This window comes from Lissotriton helveticus, chromosome 10 (genome assembly GCF_964261635.1).
Source record: "Lissotriton helveticus chromosome 10, aLisHel1.1, whole genome shotgun sequence".
NCBI lineage: Eukaryota > Metazoa > Chordata > Amphibia > Caudata > Salamandridae > Lissotriton > Lissotriton helveticus.
In genome coordinates this window covers 135,924,004-135,942,789 of record NC_136071.1, presented here as the reverse complement: position 1 = coordinate 135,942,789, position 18,786 = coordinate 135,924,004, and the positions used below count along the sequence as shown (strand labels likewise).

Genomic DNA, 18,786 nt, shown 5'->3' with positions numbered 1-18,786 from the left:
GTATGTACTGAAATCAGTTTTATGGCTTTTCTAGAAGATAGAAATATATACACCTTTTTAATTCCAGCAGTGCTTACATTTCAAATCAAAGTATCAATTTCTTTACAGGATCAAGCAAAAATGTGACATGATTCCGGATCCATCCAAGAGCAGCTTACACTTTGCATTCATTGGAAAGTCGCAGGTAAATTATTTCTGACAATATGATCTATAAAAGTGTTTTGCTTGCAGTATGGTTGGCCAATCTTTTTCCATTGTTTGTGGTTTTTATGAGAAGATAGACCTGTTGTATGCGAAAGCCTTTTGAACAGTGTGTGTGGAATACATTCTTTATAGGATGAATCCTGACCCAATTGTAGGTAAGGCTTGGTAATGCCTTACAGAATCAGATCACTTTTCTTCCACAAATAGGTTGCTTGGTATAGCCCTGTGTGAGGGAGTGCATAAGCATATGTTGGTATAACTTTTAGGGAGATTGACCAAAGGGTCTGAGTGGTGTATGTGCCGACAGGAAAACTAAAGAGTGCTCTTAGCCGCTTGTGTAGACTTGGCCTGGAGTGAGTCAGAGCTCAAGTTGGCTGCCTAATTACTATGGGGGCACCTGCAGGTGTTGAGACTGTGTGCATGACCCAGAGTTGATGCTCACTTAGGTTGCTGCAAAGAGATTAGATGGAGACCGGCCCCAGAGCATGCATGAACTGTGTGGCTTTGCTTCCGACAACCTGGCACAGAAGCTTCACAAGGTTCTAAGCCGGGGGCTCACCCTCGAAAAGGAGGAGCAGGATTTTCTTTTTGACTCAAGGGCCGAAGAGGTCAAAACTAAATATTTTAAATGAGTTGCTGGCACTCAGTCTGGAACATCAATGCGTCTGCTGAACATTGGATTTAATATCCACCTCCAGCCCCCTTTATTGATAGTAATCAATTCCAATAATCACGGCTGAACCATTTTTGGGATTTAATTACCCAACTTCCATATGGACGTTGCCCTTGGGAAAAATTCATTTTTAAAATCTGGCGTTAAAATAAAGTGATCCCCAAGGTTAATGTGCTTTGTGCTTCATGAGGAATCGACGATTGGCTAAGTCACGCAATACCGCTCCGTACTTCTTTCTCAAAGTAATCTGAAAGTTATGAACCAGGCCAAAATAAACGTGCTCTCTGGCAGTCATAAACACAACAACTAATCACACCCCTCAGAGTTGCACAAGGCCAAATGTAAGCTATGGCATCTATAGAAAGCTTAGGGAAGGTGCTTTCTTCCAAAGGCAGGGTTCAGTATACATTTATGGGCTGTATCTACGCAAAGATGATTGATGCAGAAGAAAGCGAGCATGATGGAACAAATTCTTTGCTCAGTAAATTCTTTGGAGGAGCTATTTAAGTAATTTCAGGAACTCAGTTAAAAGGGTGAAGAACCTGGCAGATACTAAACCTAAATGGCTCTCCCAGGTATGTTAGATATGTTTTTCGTTAATTGCCTGGACAAAACACTTAACTGAGATTATTGAAGTATTACTTTGCTCGTCGTTATTCCTGCTCCTCTAAGGGTGATTTCATCCTATGTTTATGAAAGACTGTCTAAGGTCTTTAATTGTATCCCTCATCTATAAGATATAGTAAAAAGTTCTGTAATTTCAGCAATTGCCCCTCAGTAACTAATATTTGTCAAAATAACACATTTAATGTATCACTTGGTTCTCTTCACCCAGCAAATTTCAGGCCCCCTCTAAGGTCCATTTCTAGTTAAGATGGTAGGGTGGGTGGTAACAGTTACAGTCCTTCTCAGAGCTAAATTTTTCGATCAATTTCAGGCCAGCTTTTTCCCAGGTTGGTTCACTGTCCCGCCTTTTCAAGTGGTAATGAAGAATACAAAAAAGTGATGGCTGGAACAGTTGAATTTTAAATTTTTATGTTTGTATTTTAGGGATTTTTATATAGTGCAAACTCCACCAAAGGTATCAGAGCGCTTTACATGAGCACCAGTTGCGTTACAGACGAATACATTAATTTTGTTTGGCACGGGGAGATTACATGATTTGCCCAGAATCACAGGATGTTGAATGTCCCTGCCGGGACTCAAACCCAGTTCCCCAGCTCGAAAGTCAACTGCTTTAGCCACTAGGCCACATCCTCTCCCTCAGCCTCTGGTACTTACTATGGCCATTACACTTTTTTTGCCCACCATAACATCGCAGGTCAGAACCAGCTATATGCAAATATGCCTTGGCCTTGCACCAATAAGAACAGTCAAGCCCCAACTCCCAAGGCAGGTCCTATCTGAACCGAAACACAAGCAGTCCAAGACTGGTTTCAGCCTCTTTGGGCCTCTTCAGTCAGGTGCAGCTTGATTACAGTGGTTGTTCAGGCTGTAATTTTTCCTATTGGAGTAGGACCAAGACTGATTTGCATAAAATGGTCCTCTGTCTAGAGAGACACAGGGGATGAAAAAGGATGGTCAGAAATGCGGCCCTAGTTATTGCAAGTGGCTAAGATTAATTCAGGCATTCATCCTGTCACCTTGCTGTTTGTGCATTTCTAAGTGGTGGCCTAACCCCCATTTCAGTTGTTCCCAAAAACAGTGAATTATAGGGTTCCCCAAGGCTCGGCATTGTCGCTGCAACCTCCAGCGATCCCTTTTCATGCCTACAGGCAAGTTTATATTTGCATGTGATGAAGCCCAAATGCTGGCCAGTCTTAAAGATAAGACTCTGGACTTATCAGCAGACATTCTTTCCACCAATCTGAGATTAGAAAATTTTCCCATGTTATGTCACATTGACAACTTTCATCCTTGTAAACTGGCATGCAAATTTCTAGCTTTCAAACTCAAGCTCTTCAAGACCCCTGAAGAGGATGATCAATTTTGTTTCCCTGCTGATGAGGTTAGTTTGGTCCCTCGTCTCATGTCCCTGTGCCAACTTTTAAAAGAGAATCTTACAAAGGCTCCTGTATAATTCTTAGGCCAGACTCAAGCATATGCATAAAGCGACAGTCAGACTCCGATATGGATTTGGAAAACGTTATCCTGTTTCTTCAGCTTTTTGGTCACTCTACTGGCTTTAGTTACTCAGCAAGAATATGTTAAGGTTCTGTGTTGAGTCCATTATATTTTCTATTCCGGTGGGCTAATGTTTATATCCAAAGACTATGGACGAGCCCAGTCACCATTGTCTCTCGCAAGATTAACTCGAACAGTTTTTTCTGAAATGTATGCTCACCAGAGTTGTGGGCAGAGCCTACCCTGTTGAAGCGGCTTTTTTTGGAACTCCCTTTTTATATCAATCCATCTGGAATCAAATTAGAGTAAGGGCCACCTATTCAGAGCGTGGCAGTCGGACCGCCACAGTACCATCGCCTCCACCGGGATCCAGGGTCCTGCGGTGTGGTCTTCTGAGGCAGGAGTATGCTGGTGGTGCCGCAGCGGCACCACAGAACTTATCCCGAGTTGCCAAACCATCGCCCTTTCCATGGCGGTGGACCTGCCATGAAAAGAGTGGCAGTGAGGCAACTAAGGGGGCCTCTGAGTCTGGGGGTGCATGTGGGGGGAGAACATGTAGTGTCCCCCTGGATTTGCACCCCAAGTTCCTGCCTGGTGTGGCATGTATGCCACACCATGCTGGACGGTGCAGTTGGTGCCTGACAATGGCGGCCTGCATGTTAGGGTCTTCTATGAGCCACCGCTGTCGGACCCCTGCACGCCACCCGCCAGACCAGGATTTAACGCCTAATCTGGCAGGCGGGCGCACCATGGCTTCGGCGGTCCTACAGCGGATGAGTGCATTGGTGACACTGCTGTAAGACCACCAAAGTCGTAATCAGGCCCTAAATGTTTCAAAGCCAGAAAGATGTGGCTGTTCCCAAATGTATTGACGTGACTGTTTTCTTATCAGATTCCTTCGTAAATGGCACCAAAAACGATGTATGTGTTAAAGCAACTTATAAAACAGCCTGCATTATAATGTATCGTATCCGTGCTTCCACCTGATAGGCCTCTTTGTCTCACCCTCAGGTTCTGTTTTGTGCTCACTGGTGAGAACAAGAGAGTGAGTCATAATTGTAACTTGCTTTTCCTCTATGTCTTGCGTCAGTAGTTTCTTGCCACTCCACCCTGCGAAGACACTCGAAAAAAAAGTACATTTCATAAATTTTATATTTAGCGTTCCACATTTGTTTATAAACTAATTGATTATACAATTATTTGGAGCACCAAAAACAACACATCATTACACCATAAACCCATGGGATCATTTTACACTGTGCAATATAACAGTAAAAGCCAAAAATATAAATAGGTACAGAAACCTAAAAAGATGTAGGTAATATTTGACAGTCTAGTTTCTTAATTAGGAGCAATTTCTAGTAAAAAGGCAGAAATGCCATGACAATCAATACCACATATAGGTTTCTTTAGCTTTTCTCCAACAGATCTCCAGTGCCTGGAATATTAACTTAGTTGAAAACTGTTAAAATCCGCTGTGACACCCTCAACCAGTTTTACCAGTTTAACTACATCTTTAATGGCTAGTGCATACTTTGACTCACAGAATTTAGAGCTTGGGCGTGGAATTTCCTCATTCTTTCTAACTTTACGATCTAGAGTTATGCCTGTCTGAAGGGGAGTGTTTTTTTTTTTATTTCAACAGTTTTTATTAGCAAATTTTCATATATAAATACAGTACAGTGATGCATTGCCTTTCAAATAGCCTACTCTCCAGGGATCTGGTTTAACCAAACACACCCATCTCCAAGAGTAGAAAAAAGGCTTCAACCACTAGATGGCGGAATAGGCACAGCATGTGCATCTAGAAGAGCTTCAGACCGCAAAGTCATTGTTACAGGTAAGTAACTTGTTTCTCAGCTAGGAATTTACAAGTTTATTATGTGTGTCGGTATGTGTTGATGTATCTTACTCTTTCAAACAGTACTTTGTCACTTTCAACAGTTGTGTGTGAGAATATTGATTTTTTTAAATAGCAACCTCCCAAAATATTGTGACCTTAATATTGACCACCAGTATGTTGTGAAGGTAAGCATTCATAGTTAAGTAGAGGTTTACTCTACTTAACTAATCTACGTTCCTTGTCAGTGCATATATTGTCAAGCTACGTTATGTGTAGTTGGGTATTGCACGCCTAGATGTACATATATAATCTTACCTACACACTATTCTGGTAGTCCATGTATTTGCCATGATACTTTGGCAGGACAATATTAAAATTTTGATAATCTAGTAATAAACCCTTTCAACATTGTTATCTCATTGCTTGTGTCTCTCTATTAAATTAAGTATTATAACTCAGTTTGCAACGTTAGTTGCCTGTCTTAGGTATGGTAGCAGTAAAATGTATGTGTTTCCTCAGCTGACATACTTTTAATCGATATAAATGCATAGCCTGGCCATATTGATTAGGGTGTTCAATCATTTGTATGTATATGGGCACACACTTTTTCATTATTAACAGAAAGTTAAACTGGATTTCCAGTGTGTTGTTTATTATATTAAGTCCAAATAGACATTTGGTCACGGCCATCACGTTTTGTTTCTGAATGCAAATAATAGTTCCATACTTGGAATTCAGTTCTCATTCACTGAGACCCTTACCTATATTTTGGTATGTTTCCAAATTTTTATTGAGTTGTTTTAAATAACTTTCAAATTATACCTGTGGTTTATGTTTTGACATTAAAGAAATAGCTCCTTTAGTGATTCTGCTCTGCAGTAGCTTCCAACAAGCAGTGGTAGATAGGAATTTTAATTGGAGTGTTCTATTTTAATTTTAGGACCTTTAAAAAGGGGGGGGATCAGTGCATTATAGGCCATGATGTTACCTTTGCATATAACATTAATGTATAGGATTCAGAGGGTGAGTGGCTCTGATCACTCAGTTCTTTGCTCCCTTGCCAAAAGTCCAGGTCTGGAAGATCTAAGATTGCAATCCCTAGGATTTGAAATTAAAGAAATGTCAAAAGTAACTGCCCATTCTCTTTTTATGTGTGTAGATGGTGTTTGTAAACCGCAATTACCGGCATTGGCGCCAGTGGCGATACTTAGCATTCTAAAAGAAATGTGGATGCCTTGCGCCAGCGCCTTCTCTCGGCTTCATTCTGACTGTGTATGTATGTATGTAGTTGAGCTTATATAGCGCACAGCTACCCGCAGTGGGTTTCCCGGCGCTTGCTTAGGGAACCCTTCCTGATATTCCCCTGTGAGATAGCAGGGTATCCACAAGGTGAAAGTCAGGCATCCCGCCGCGAGGGGCCGTTGTGGAGATTAAGCAAGCTGTTGCCCAGAGTTGCAGAGTGTGAACCCGTGAGTCGAGGAGGCACCAGGGCGAGAATTATCGAGTCCGTGGAATTTTTAGCCCAAGACCCGCCGGGGCGGGGAATTGAACCCTGGTCCAGGACCGATCTCAGATTCCGGGTCTGCCGCCTCTAACCCCTGAGCCACACTTCTCCACTAGACTTGTGTCTGACTGCCTGATGGGTGATGATGCTCAGAAACGGGTGTCAGGCAGGTTTCCTGTGACACATGTGCTCTTTACATATCCGCCAGCTCACCACCTTAGTCTGCTGGATAAGGCTCAGCAGTATCCTCCTCCTCCTCCTCCTCTTCTTCAGGGCTGGACTGGGAACCCAAAGCAGTCCTGGCAATTTTGCTGACCCAGCCCACCAGGGTCTGTCTGGAGGTTAGGGGGTAGCACTGCTGCTTTTGTGAACTGGGGACAGATATTGCAACACCATTGCAAAACCATCTCCCAGTAACAAAACCGCCCCCCGCCTCATGAAACCGCCCCCACTACTGGAAACCGGCCCCCATCCTTCCAGTCTCCGGGGGAAACGCCAAATGCCGTCTCGGCCATGCTCTTCTTTGACAATTTCGTTATTCAGGGCCTCCTATCTTACTAGAATGATGGCCCAGCCTTCTTCCTGATTAATGATTCCTAGTTGTAGCCTCTTTGCATGTCCAGTGTGATTTTATACTCACTTTGTAATGCACAAAGCACTTGCCTGTTAAGTTCTGGAGCTGAAACTGGATAGAGTCTGTTTCTTCTTTCTAGGAGAGCGGCTACATCTCTTTGGCCTCAGTAGTGGTGCTAATTTCCCCTCCGAGATGAATTCTTCAAAATCGATGTCTGTGCGAGTAGCTCCTGCCTCCCATGCTAAGGGCTCAATTTAGAGTTTGGTGGATAGTTTGGTGGATGGATTAAAGGGAGTCAGGGTGTTGGAGGACTTTGTCTTCCACTCTGATATTTATCCACCTGCCAGATTAACACTAAACTGCTGGCCCTCTGGTGAACTCTCTGGGTTTGTATGAACCACCGTCACAGTGGTTCATACAACACCCTTTAAAGGTTGGTATGTGTCAGTTGTTGGAAACGGACGCTTACACCTAAGGTTTAAAAGATTTTCTGTTTTCAAAACAAACTCCCAAAGCAAGAGTTTGTTTTTCAGAAAGTGAAAACTAATGGCCACAGCACCATAGGAGTATTTTTCCATGGTGTGGGAGTCATTTTTACTGTTCCAAGAAGAAAAAGCCAACCAACCACTGACTCTAAAGAGGACGGACGGTCATGTGGCTTAAATCCAACAGCCCGTACTCTATTGGGCCATCGGAGGAAGGTTTATGTTGACAGAGTACGTTTTATTGACTTGAAATTGAGTGGGTGGACTGAGAGTTTGTTAAAGAGGGAACTCCTTCAACGTTGCAATCGAGTACACTGTCCGCCAAAGTCTAAATCTGGCCCTAAGTATAGTCTAGTGAAAATAATGTCAAGCTTCTGGTGCAAACCAGGCAAAGAGACCAAGCCTTAACAATGGTGCTGTAGCACCATAGACCTGGTGGAAGCAAGGGAAATTGCCACATTCCCACCCCAACCACCTCACCAAACTGGTTTGAATGTATAATACAGCTCCTAGCACCCTTGGGGCCCTAACGCCATTACACTTCCAGCAGTATTGATAACTAAGTCCCTGAGAAGAGCTACTTCCCATGGGCCTCACAGCCATAATACACTGCTGCGAGGCCCAGGGAAGGGGCCCTCCCTTGGGGTTTGCAGTGTTGAATCTCAGCTGAGGTCCATGACAATTGTGCAGTGGGCCCTGGTGCAAGCAAGGTAAATTTCTCCCAAATCCTAACCCACCCGTGGGATAACCCACCCGTGGGACAGTAGAAAACGCCATAATTTGGTTGCATTGGGTCCCTAAATCCTAGAGTACTGGCGCCACTGCACCTGCTGTACTGCTGGTAGCTGCGCCTCTGTCTAGGGTATCCGGTGTCTCAAACCAGTCTGAAAGTGCTGAAACACCAGCACCGTGACCTCCCTAGTACATAACACCAAATACATTCCTCAGATATGAGCTCTAGGCACATCCCTTAAGGAACACAGACCAAATGAGGGTGGGAACTGCAGGTTTGGTGGGACAACACATAGAAACTGTGAAAGAGGGAAAAGCGATCCACCTGTGGACTCGCTTTCTAAGAATAGTGATTCCAAGTGATGTTTGCCAAGGTAACAGCTCTGTTTCGCCCAATCACATCTCCGTATTGTGGCCTAGTCATTAAGCGCTGGCTTAGTACAACACAATCATGTTGGGCAACAAATCGATGCAAGTGTCTTCAGTTTCATGTGAGGTTTTACATCTTTTAAATTAGTAAAACACCACCCAGTTCCACCTGAAACATCGAGGCACCTAGTAGAATTACATTTGAACATTTAGAATGACACGTAACTTTACGTATGCAGTGCACTAAAGGAGCACTAAAGGGCACCCTGTGTACTGCTTTGAAGTGTATCAGTCCACCTTTCACACTTTGTTTTGGCTAAAGAAGTGCCTGACTTGGTGCAGGAGCATTCAACCATTGGATTAGTGGACAGCCATTCATTGTGAGCCATCCAATCACATGTTTATATACTGCTTTAGTTAAAGTGTGTTTTCCTTTTTTCTATTAGAAAAGAGGCCATTAATGCCAGCAGAGGCATTATCTAGGTGTAACCTAAGGTAGTGATTGCTGGTACCTCTAACGTAGTTGAAACACGAAATTCATGTAATTTAATTTGTTGAATTCTTTTAATTGTAGGCAGCTGACATTATCTATTTTCACTAGCAGGTTCTGTGCCTTTGTTGTCACTCAGTTTATTGACTTACTTCATCTTCAAGTGTTTGATAGTGGTAGCATAAACCTAACTATTACCTGTCATTCAAGATAATTTGATGTTAATCTACAATGAAGTAATGTGTGTGTGTAGGCTGATTTGCTGTGGAATATGAAAGTTAATCTTTGAAATACTCACATATGTAACTTCACTTGTGGCCTTTGCAAGGATGTTTGAAATTAATGATCAGAGAAATCCTGTGCAAACATCATGTTACAGGTGTAACTAAGGGCTTTTCACAAACATTTGCAAATGCATGTTGGCACATGTATATGAAACATGAAAGATCCAAGTGTAAAGAGCAGCATTAATGTCAGTGCTCATACATACAGTGTAGGGAGAAAAGAAACTGTTAGGAACAATATATTGACTTGACTGGAGGATAATTTTTTTTCATTTTGGAACCCTAGGCCTTACACTTTGGCAAAAAAGGAATCAGCCTCTCTATTACGCATTACATGACATTTTTCTTAGTCTACAGAGCAGCCCCCTACTACAGTAACACCCTTGGTCTGTGTAATTTATTGATACCTAACATACTACAAGGTGTCTATTGAAGTGCAGGCTGCAGTGTTTGTGGATGAGATTGTAATCTCTACATTCCAAAATATGTCCCTTTGAGACTACAGTCTGTAATCCAGCAACAGTGTTCCTCCATGTATGCAGGCTACATTCATACCTAGTTTTGATTGGCAATGATTAATAACACATTTGCAACATTTTGGTAGTTTTACCTGAGCAATCTAGATAAAACATGGCTCTTTAATGTCTGCTTTACTTCATATAATATATAATATGGAATTGTGAAGTTTTAATATTCTATTCAGCCCGGGATATAATTCTGGGACAAATATATCTCATGGGCTGGAATAAACCAAAGAAGCTCAGGGCAAGAGCCCCTGTGATATTTGAAAGTGACAACTCTCTAAGGCTACTTTGCATTGAGAACAGGATGAGGGCCTGTTGTGCTGAGGGACTCCTCTGTCGCTGCTAGGAATATATTAAAAGGTGCTTTGCCCTGTTTCCTTCCATGGGGTAGCAATCCAATCCAGACTGTATCCAGTGTTCAGAGGGAGCTCTTACATGTTGGATTTCAAGGTGAGGGGAGCGAAATGCCACTACCTGCTTTGTTAGGTGCGAGGGACGAAGAAGCGGAGATGAGCGACAACCCTGTTGGCTAAATGGGGGCAAATCAGGAAAGATGGCCAAAGATCCCACTGAATTCTCCAGCTGAAAAGACATGGATTCAGTGTTGTAATTAATCGACCTTCTGATTTGAAAGAGATACAGACTCAAGTCAGTTGGGCCCTGGGCGTGCTTCTTCACTGGACAGCCTGGGAATGCTTGCTTTAAAGGGTGCTGTAGGGCAGTGTGGTATTTTCAGTTAACTAGGTGTACTGGGAATTTCTGAGTGTGTTTTTCCCTGTGTTATGGGGACATGTGGTCAGCTGCGTTACCGATGTCCTAAGATCTGTAATATCTCAATACCCGGAAATTGAGATGTCCCAGAAATGCAGGAAGCCTTCACTCCAGTGGAGCCGTTTAGCTAATTCCATGCTGACACCATCTCAAAAACTCTATGGGAATAATTCATTTGCCTTAAACATTGTTCTGATGGATATTCTACCAGTTTCGTATGTCAGAGGCTTTATATTTGTGTGTTCTTGAGGAGTGAGTAAACCAAGATAATCTACCGGAGGTAGCCTATCAGGCAATGGCCACGCCTTTTTAGAAGGTAGCCACACTGGCCTGCCCTACCAGGGCTTTTAAGTCCACACAAATGTTGACTGAGAACTATTGTGAAGGCCTTGTGGAGCACGTGCTGGATTTGCAATACACATATGATCTCCTGAAGCCCCCCAGGGTGGTCCTGCTTTCCAGCTCCCTGCCCATTTTGTTTTTAATGCACAGGTAGACAACTATAGTTTGGCACTATTTTTACAGCTCCACTTATTTATAATGCAGCGGTTTTCATTTGTCTTCATTCTTGGTTTATTTTTCCTATTGTATTTTTCACTTTCATTTTGTATGGACATTGTAAGTGATGTGTGTCTTTCACTCTTCAGTTGTTTAATTGATTGTTATGCACACCTTTTGCAGTTTATTTCTCTGAAGGGTGAGGTGCTGCTCAGGCCAAACCAGGCTGGTGCTCTTTGTAGCTTGTTTGCCTCATTCAGTCTATCTGTTTAATTAGGATGGGGTGTAGTCACTCACAGCTTGCAACACTCTCTGGAAAGGCAGTTTTCCAATCTAACCAGTGCTGAAATACGGATAAGGAAATGGGTGTGTTTTTATTTGTGAATACCATGCACGCATAACATTTTCTATGGTAATTGCAACTTAATACTGTTATTGCCTCACAGATATATATATATATATATATATATATATATATATATATATACACACAAGGAAATGCAGATGCAACTATTTTTGTACAACTAATTTTGTAAATTGATATGGGATCCATGTTTGTATTCTTCATCGATAACCTGAGATGAAAAAAGTTACTCTTCATTGCTGGTGTATGTGTAAAGTTAGTATTTTGAGAATCATTAAAGAGCAAGCCATACTAAAAAAAAACAAGGAGTTGGCACTCTAAGTGTCTTTTTTTGTGATAAAAATGATGATTAATTCTTATGTTTGATCTAAATATTTATTGCCACCATTAAAAAAGAATGTTCTGCACTTCTAGGTTGCAGAAACCCCACTTGTGTATGGCCATAGCTCTTCAGACAGGCAAAAATGGTGTCATCTCAAGGTTACCTGGTAAGTATGGCTGTTTACTAAAGCTGCTTTGCAAAGTTCAGTTTGTCCTCCTTCAAACAGACTCACATTTTATCTCCTCTTTGTCTTAAACAGCTGGAGTTGGCTTGGCAGATTTGCACCTAGTCTTATTAACCAAGATGTTTTGCAAAACCCTGCATCGCAACCTACAAGAAAACCATCTGTAGATAACTCTCTCAGAGAATCTAAGCCCATTTATGTGAACACTCTAACTGAATCAGCCATCTTAATACCACCAATCATCTTAGTACCAGAAAAAGCCCTTTTTGAGCCTTGTGTAATCCTAAGTAGGCCAAATGATATCGACAAAACTCCAGCCGAAGAAATGAATCTGCAAGATGAGGACAGAAAAGAATCTGCCGACAGCAACAACCTATTTCTAGATCCCTCGTTGAATGCAATGTTTCTTGACATGCTCAACATACCCATGTGTCCGCAAGAAAACTCAGTAATTGTTGTTGATGAGTATAAACCATGCAATGATTTGAGAACTGAAAATTCATTGCAGAGCAAAACATCCTCAGATTGTATTGGCAGTTTCTCTTTTTTCACTGGGACAAGTGATGAGGGGAGCTGTGAAAGAACAGTACACACAATGGCACAAACACCAGCATCGAGTGATTCTGGATATCGTAGTTTTGAGAGTGAAGTTGGTAATTTAGATCCGGACCAACAGCCTCACTTGGATCATCTCCTCTGTTCTTCTGGCTGTTCGGAAACCCAGGCTAATTTCTTGACATCGAATGAAAATGTTCAAAACGAAGGTGCCAGTGAGTTCAGCAGCGTGCTACTGGAAAAATGTGTGGATACGTCTGAGCTGAATTTTGACCACCAATATCGCAGCTTCAGTAGCGCCATATTACAAAGTGAAAATAATCTTGAAGACGATTTTGCATTTCATGACTCGCCATCATCAGTCAATTGTCCACTTATCTGTGGTACAGTACAGACTCAAGGATCAAGCACAAGTCAGCAATTTTTTCGCAATGTAGTAGGATTAGATTTCAGTTGCCTGTCTCATCAAAATGACAACCATCATGCAATTCCATCTCTTAAATTTGCTGAGGATTCATTTCTCATGGCAAACTGTGACAGCTGCCTGACAGAGATGGACATTAGCACAGCAGGCATCGATTCAACTGCTTCATTTAACATCCCTGGTTATCAGAGTTTTGAGAACGCCATTGGACATGAGAAGGTACCCGAGGGGAGAAATGAAGACCATTTTCCTTTGGATTATTCCTCAAATGACCACACTGTAGGAGAACACAAAGAGAAAATACCCAATGAGATGCTGTTTTGGGACAACCGAAATACAAGCAGAAGAACCCTTCGGCCACAGTTTGCAAACTAGTTTAGTGCATTTGAATACAGAGGTCAGTGACAACACCGTTCATTGGGGTGATTGCTACAGCCAAGATCTGGGAAAAGAAATGGATGGTGAGCTTTCTGACTGTGTGTTTCCCTTCGTCTTTGACAACACATCCATTAAGGAGCAGTGTTTAGCTTACACGCAAGACCAAAAAACAGGATTGGGCCCAATAATATGTTTTGATCAGAGTTTCGACACAGGCACATCAAGCAATTCAGATCAGCGAATAATGAATGTGAACAGTAACGGGACTAGTGATACTTTGACAGAAAATAACATAGATGAACATTCTAATTCTTCAGGCAATACACGCAAGGCATATTTGCTTGAAAGCCCATCCAATGGCCAAATCAGTTTAATAAACAATTTGAGTAAGGACACTGAAGATGCGCATCCTCAAAACGTTGATTTTGTCAGAATTCTTCCGAAAGAAAGCGTAAATCGATCAATAACAGGGGCATTCATTCAGGAAATATCAACGTGCCACAAGCCAGCAGAAGATAATTTCTCTTTTGCCGCTGCTTCATTGAAAGGTACACTGTTAAAATATAAAAATACACCTTATTTCATAAAAGTCAAAGATCCCAAGACAACACCTTTCCTGAAAGAAAACCACCTTATTACACCAGCTGAAAAGAAAGAAATAAAAAATGAAATTGTGAAATTGAATGAAGCTTTAGATGTTGATGGAAATTCATACATGACTGTCACTGAATTGAACACTCATGAAGACCGTGTATAAAACCCACAGTGATTAAAATGGAGAAACATTCTTGAAAATTTGTAAATATTAGACTCTGTCCTAATCCCTTGTGGGAAATTCATTAAGCAAATTTGAACATGGACAAATCTTGAAAAGAAATACAGTTCAAAATTGTTTTGCACTTTTCGTTTCCTTCTCGTATTGTGTAATGTAATTTTTTGATTTAATTAATTATGAGTTTTTTCTTACAATACATATTCCTCCAGGATAGACATACAGCCGAAGTTTGAAAGTTAAAAGAAGATTAGCAGAGGATGGTAAAACTCTACATACCAACTTGTATATTCATCAGAAAAGCCCAGAAATGAAAGTTGGACAAACAATCTTCTTAAAGATACTGGGGTATAAACGAGAGGGGTTGATTAACAAAGTTTAGTGTGCGGAAACCATATGCTTGACAAAAAATAACAAGAAGGGCACATGTAAGTTTTTATATGTGTATGCCATATGCAGTAAATGTGACTAGATAGCAAAGTGGGTGAGACAAAGATGCATTTGTAAGATAACTAATTTTAAAAAGTCAAATTGTTCTTGCATCTAGGTAGTCTTAGGGCAGACAATGCAAAGGATCTTTTTACCCAGAAAGAAGCCACCCTTGAATATATTTTCTCAGCCTCAAAACTGGGGCAAATCATATGCTCCTGTTTAACACAATGTTAAGTTGGTTCTGTTCCAGCCAAGTTTGTGGAGTCTGGTGAACTTTAATCAAGTAAGTTGCAAGTACCCTGCCTGAATTACTCAAAGCAATTGAAGAAGTGAAGCGGACCACACACCAAAGGAAAAATAGAGAGAAATATTAGATTTTACTACACAATTTTCAAATGAAATTAGTCAGAAGTGCCTGATTTTTTAGGCCTTTCTGAAGACACAGTAATTAATATTGTAATACTGCATGGTCTACTGATGAGGCTTTTGATGCTTGGGGCTTGCATCCACAAGACAAATTTGAAAAATAACAGGACTTTTACAGCAAAATTATCCAAATCAATGAGCTGAAGAGCTGTAGATTTTACAGACAGTTCAAATAAATAGCACATTGACATGACATCCTGTTATTTTTCCTAACTTCTATAGCATTGCCGTTCACTACCTCTTTTACTTTCTTTTTTATCCTTAGTTTGCCACTTTGAAGAAGATTCCCAGTCATGTTATGACTGAGAATCTACTTGGAATGGGCAGAATGTGTAGAAATGTATAAACTGTGGGCCTGATTCAATAAAGAACTTTGCACGTGTGGCGGAAACCCCGCATCTGTGGGGGGGGGGGAGTCTCCGCACTCTGTGCGGAATCTCCACAATGAGAATTCTCAATGCGGATGTTCTGCGCAGAGAGCCGAGACTTCCCCATGACTGCGGGGCGTCCATCACAAGTGACAAGGCCCTATGTGAATCAGGCCCAATGATTTTAACTTTATAAATAGCTATCGGTACACATCATGCGATACCTCCATGTCGATCTTGAAATAACCACCACATCAGAAAGAAATTGGCCTTTATTATTAAGTAAACCATCAAAAACCATTAGCAGTACATATCCCCAAATAAGCTTGAATAGTAATTAAAATATTAGCTTGAAGTATTTCAGAACAGCATTCATTTTTCACAAAAAATGTAAACTTTTCGTTTTCAACAAATAAACTGTTTGTGAGCCAAACAGCTTGTTTCCGTGAAATGTACCATATACACAAATATTATGCAAATATCAGTTTAATATTTTCTGATATGCAGTGATTTCATCCCAAAAATAGCTTGTTCTTTTTTTAGCAAACAGGCTCATGTAATAACCAAATACTATTCTTTTACTGTTTGTTTGTGTGTGTCTGTATGTGCGAATACCCTCTAGTGTATCAGTCATGTCCATGCTAGTGATGTCATTACATGTTGAGGCTTGCCTTTCCTTTCTGTATATTACACGAGTGGCAACGCCTCAACCAGAGGCAGCTCTACATATTTCTAAATTTACAGTGCCCTGAAAAGCTGTGTATTACCACATTCTTGTAGTTAGTTTAAAATCCCATTTTAATTTAAAAATAACGAACACTAATCCCTGATAAATGTTATATCTATTCTGGCAGCGGCCCATGTCTTGAGCATCCCATATTTCCCTTCAAGAAAGGAAAAACCTTAGACCACAACTGATCTGAAGATTTAATTCTCTAACATCATTGCATACCATTATGTCCTCCTATGGCTTGCACCTGTACTAGGACACTTAAAATGAATGCATTTCTATTGATGCATTTATCCCTGAATTAAAAAAAGAAAAATTCTGAGGAACTTCTTTTCCACAAGTAACTTTGTATGGCCCTTAGTAATTCTACATTTGTGCTATTAAAGTTTGATATATTGATATTTTACACTAACCCTTTGGGAGCTTTTTTTACCAGTTTACACAAACATTTGTAAACTCATAAGCGTTTTAAGCTATTTAGGTATTTTTGTTGACTCATAAGCTTTATAAGCTTTTTAGGTATTTGTGTGCAATGCGGTTCCCTAACCCATTTTCTACCATTTATATGACTGTGGGGACTTTTGCATATTATTACTGTTGTGGCTACAATGATCACATGGCAGTGTTGGTTTGAGTTCAGTACGAGTAGCACAAACATTTTTCTGTTGCTTTCTGTGATTTTGTAGAATATGAAATTTACTAGGATGTGGCATGTTGCTTCAAAATCAAGAAAGCAGCTGAATAACATGAGTCATGTACCATCACCACTGAGCTGGATTCACTCTGATTTTTTTTTTTGATTCTCTGCAATCCCAAACGGATTAACATATTAACTACATCTTCATGACCTTTTATAGTGTATATTAAGTCCGCCAATGTAGGCACCAGTGCTGTGAGGAAAAATTATACAAGACTTTTCTATTACAGCTGTTCCACTGGATTTATGTCACTACAACGCATGCTTTTACAACGCATGCCATTACAACGCAGGTTTTACAACGCAAGTCGTTACAACGACTTGCGTTGGGGGGCGCTGGATAGTGAATAGTTTAATTTACTATTCCAACTCCAGTCCCCGTGGATAGTAGGGAAGGTGTTGGATAGTAATTAAACTATTCCCTATCCTAGAGCGCCCTCCAGCGCAATTCGTTGTAATGACTTGCGTTGTAAAAGTTGCGTCGTAATGGTAGTGCGTTGTAAATGTTGCATTGTAAAGGATGCTTCCCATTCCACTGATATGTGGCAAGCACTCATTTGAACCCTCTGCCAAAAAATAGGATAGGCCCATAATTTAAGAGCATTTTTCCAATATTGATATGGTTTTGTGTAATGAAGTTATTAAGACACTGCTATTATTGTTGGACCTTGAGTATTTTACTAATGGCAAATTAATAATTAAAGGGCTGGTAAAGATCCCAGCACATTGAAACTGGGGGTCGCATTCCTAACAATATTGTGTTTTACCTTTTTGTCAGGTATGGTACTTTTGATAGTCCAGTTTTTACATAAACTGTACATATGTGTGTTTTTCCTTTAGTCACTGGGTTAAATATTTCATGAAGACATTTCGCCATGCACTTTTTAACCACTTTAAGACATCCAGTTGAGATGTCATCCTTATAACTAAGTTTACATTTTTAACATGCCTATTTATTTTCTAATCTATGTAAGTACTCATTAAAGTTTACAGACTTTGATTGCTAATGTTTTTTCTTATTTTGTTCAACTCTGTAAATATGGTATATGTGTGTTAAGCGGGAAACAGCATTTACCAAACTAGTGGCATTTTTAAATTAGAAAAAAATGTAATAATAATATTTTTCCTCTTTTGTTTTTGTATATATTTTTTTATATATTATGTACAGTTTTTGTTATTTGTGTTTTTTCGTTTTTGTCACAAATTTCTGTAGATTTCATTTCAATGACTACTTTCACTGAGTTATGCGGTGTGACACTCGTGACATTTTGGAATTCGAAATAAAAAGAAAATAAGCATTGGTTCCATGTGTTTTCCTTGAGAGAGAGCGAGAGAGAGAGAGAGAGAGAGAGAGAGAGAGAGAGAGAGTGTGTGTGCTAGTGTGTTTCTGACTGAATGCGTCTGAGATTTCAGATGTAGTTGCCTGTGTTTGTGTGTGTACCAATGTAGAGGTGTGTGTGTGATTGTGTGTGAACAGTCATATATACACAAATCAGTGACAATTGTGAGTTCTGTTTGTGTTTTAATTGCCACACCTGTACGACCCAGTTGATGATATTCTTATTTTTTGTAACTTATTTTTATTCTAATACTGCATTGTTAATCACAAACATCATTGCATTCCACTGTTTTCCTTTTTTTGTTTTTCTTTTTTACATAGTGTACTCCGGTGCTAATAACTCAAATTGCATTACAATGTGTATGTTACTCCAGGATCTCAGATCCCCCCTTCATATATCTTTACAGTCTGTATGCCACAATCACAAGGGTAAGGATCATACAGTATGAGTAAAAGTTAAACCACAATAATATAACATTTTGTACAGCAGCAACCAATGACTAACTGCACTCCCAGGATTGAGGATTCAATCTCGTTAGATATCCCTAATACGGGGCTGGTCGGCCACTCATCCTTTTAGAGACTGTGTGAGCAGTGTGGGAGGGGGCCCTGCTACCAATGCCTTTGTGTGTGGCGGAGATGCGTTTGGTTGTTCCACCTGGGTACCACCTGATTCCGGGTCCTGCAACAATTCTGGCATTTCAACCTTTCTAACATGTG

The 18,786-nt window shown here is 40.6% G+C and overlaps 1 protein-coding gene and 1 long non-coding RNA gene across 2 annotated transcripts in view; one reads left to right on the top strand and one right to left on the bottom strand.

Annotated features, from left to right (window-relative positions):
• LOC144786025 (uncharacterized) overlaps positions 1-18,028 on the top strand; it is a 302,339-nt gene extending 284,311 nt beyond the window's left edge. Inside the window, 4 exon segments of the mRNA XM_078664944.1 lie at positions 109-184; positions 11,854-11,927; positions 12,021-13,251; positions 13,253-18,028. Coding sequence (XP_078521070.1) covers positions 109-184; positions 11,854-11,927; positions 12,021-13,251; positions 13,253-14,059 — 2,188 coding nt within the window. The 3' untranslated portion in view covers positions 14,060-18,028.
• LOC144786027 (uncharacterized) overlaps positions 1-18,786 on the bottom strand; it is a 235,050-nt gene that overhangs the window by 74,953 nt on the left and 141,311 nt on the right. The gene's annotated exons all lie outside the window — the stretch shown is intronic.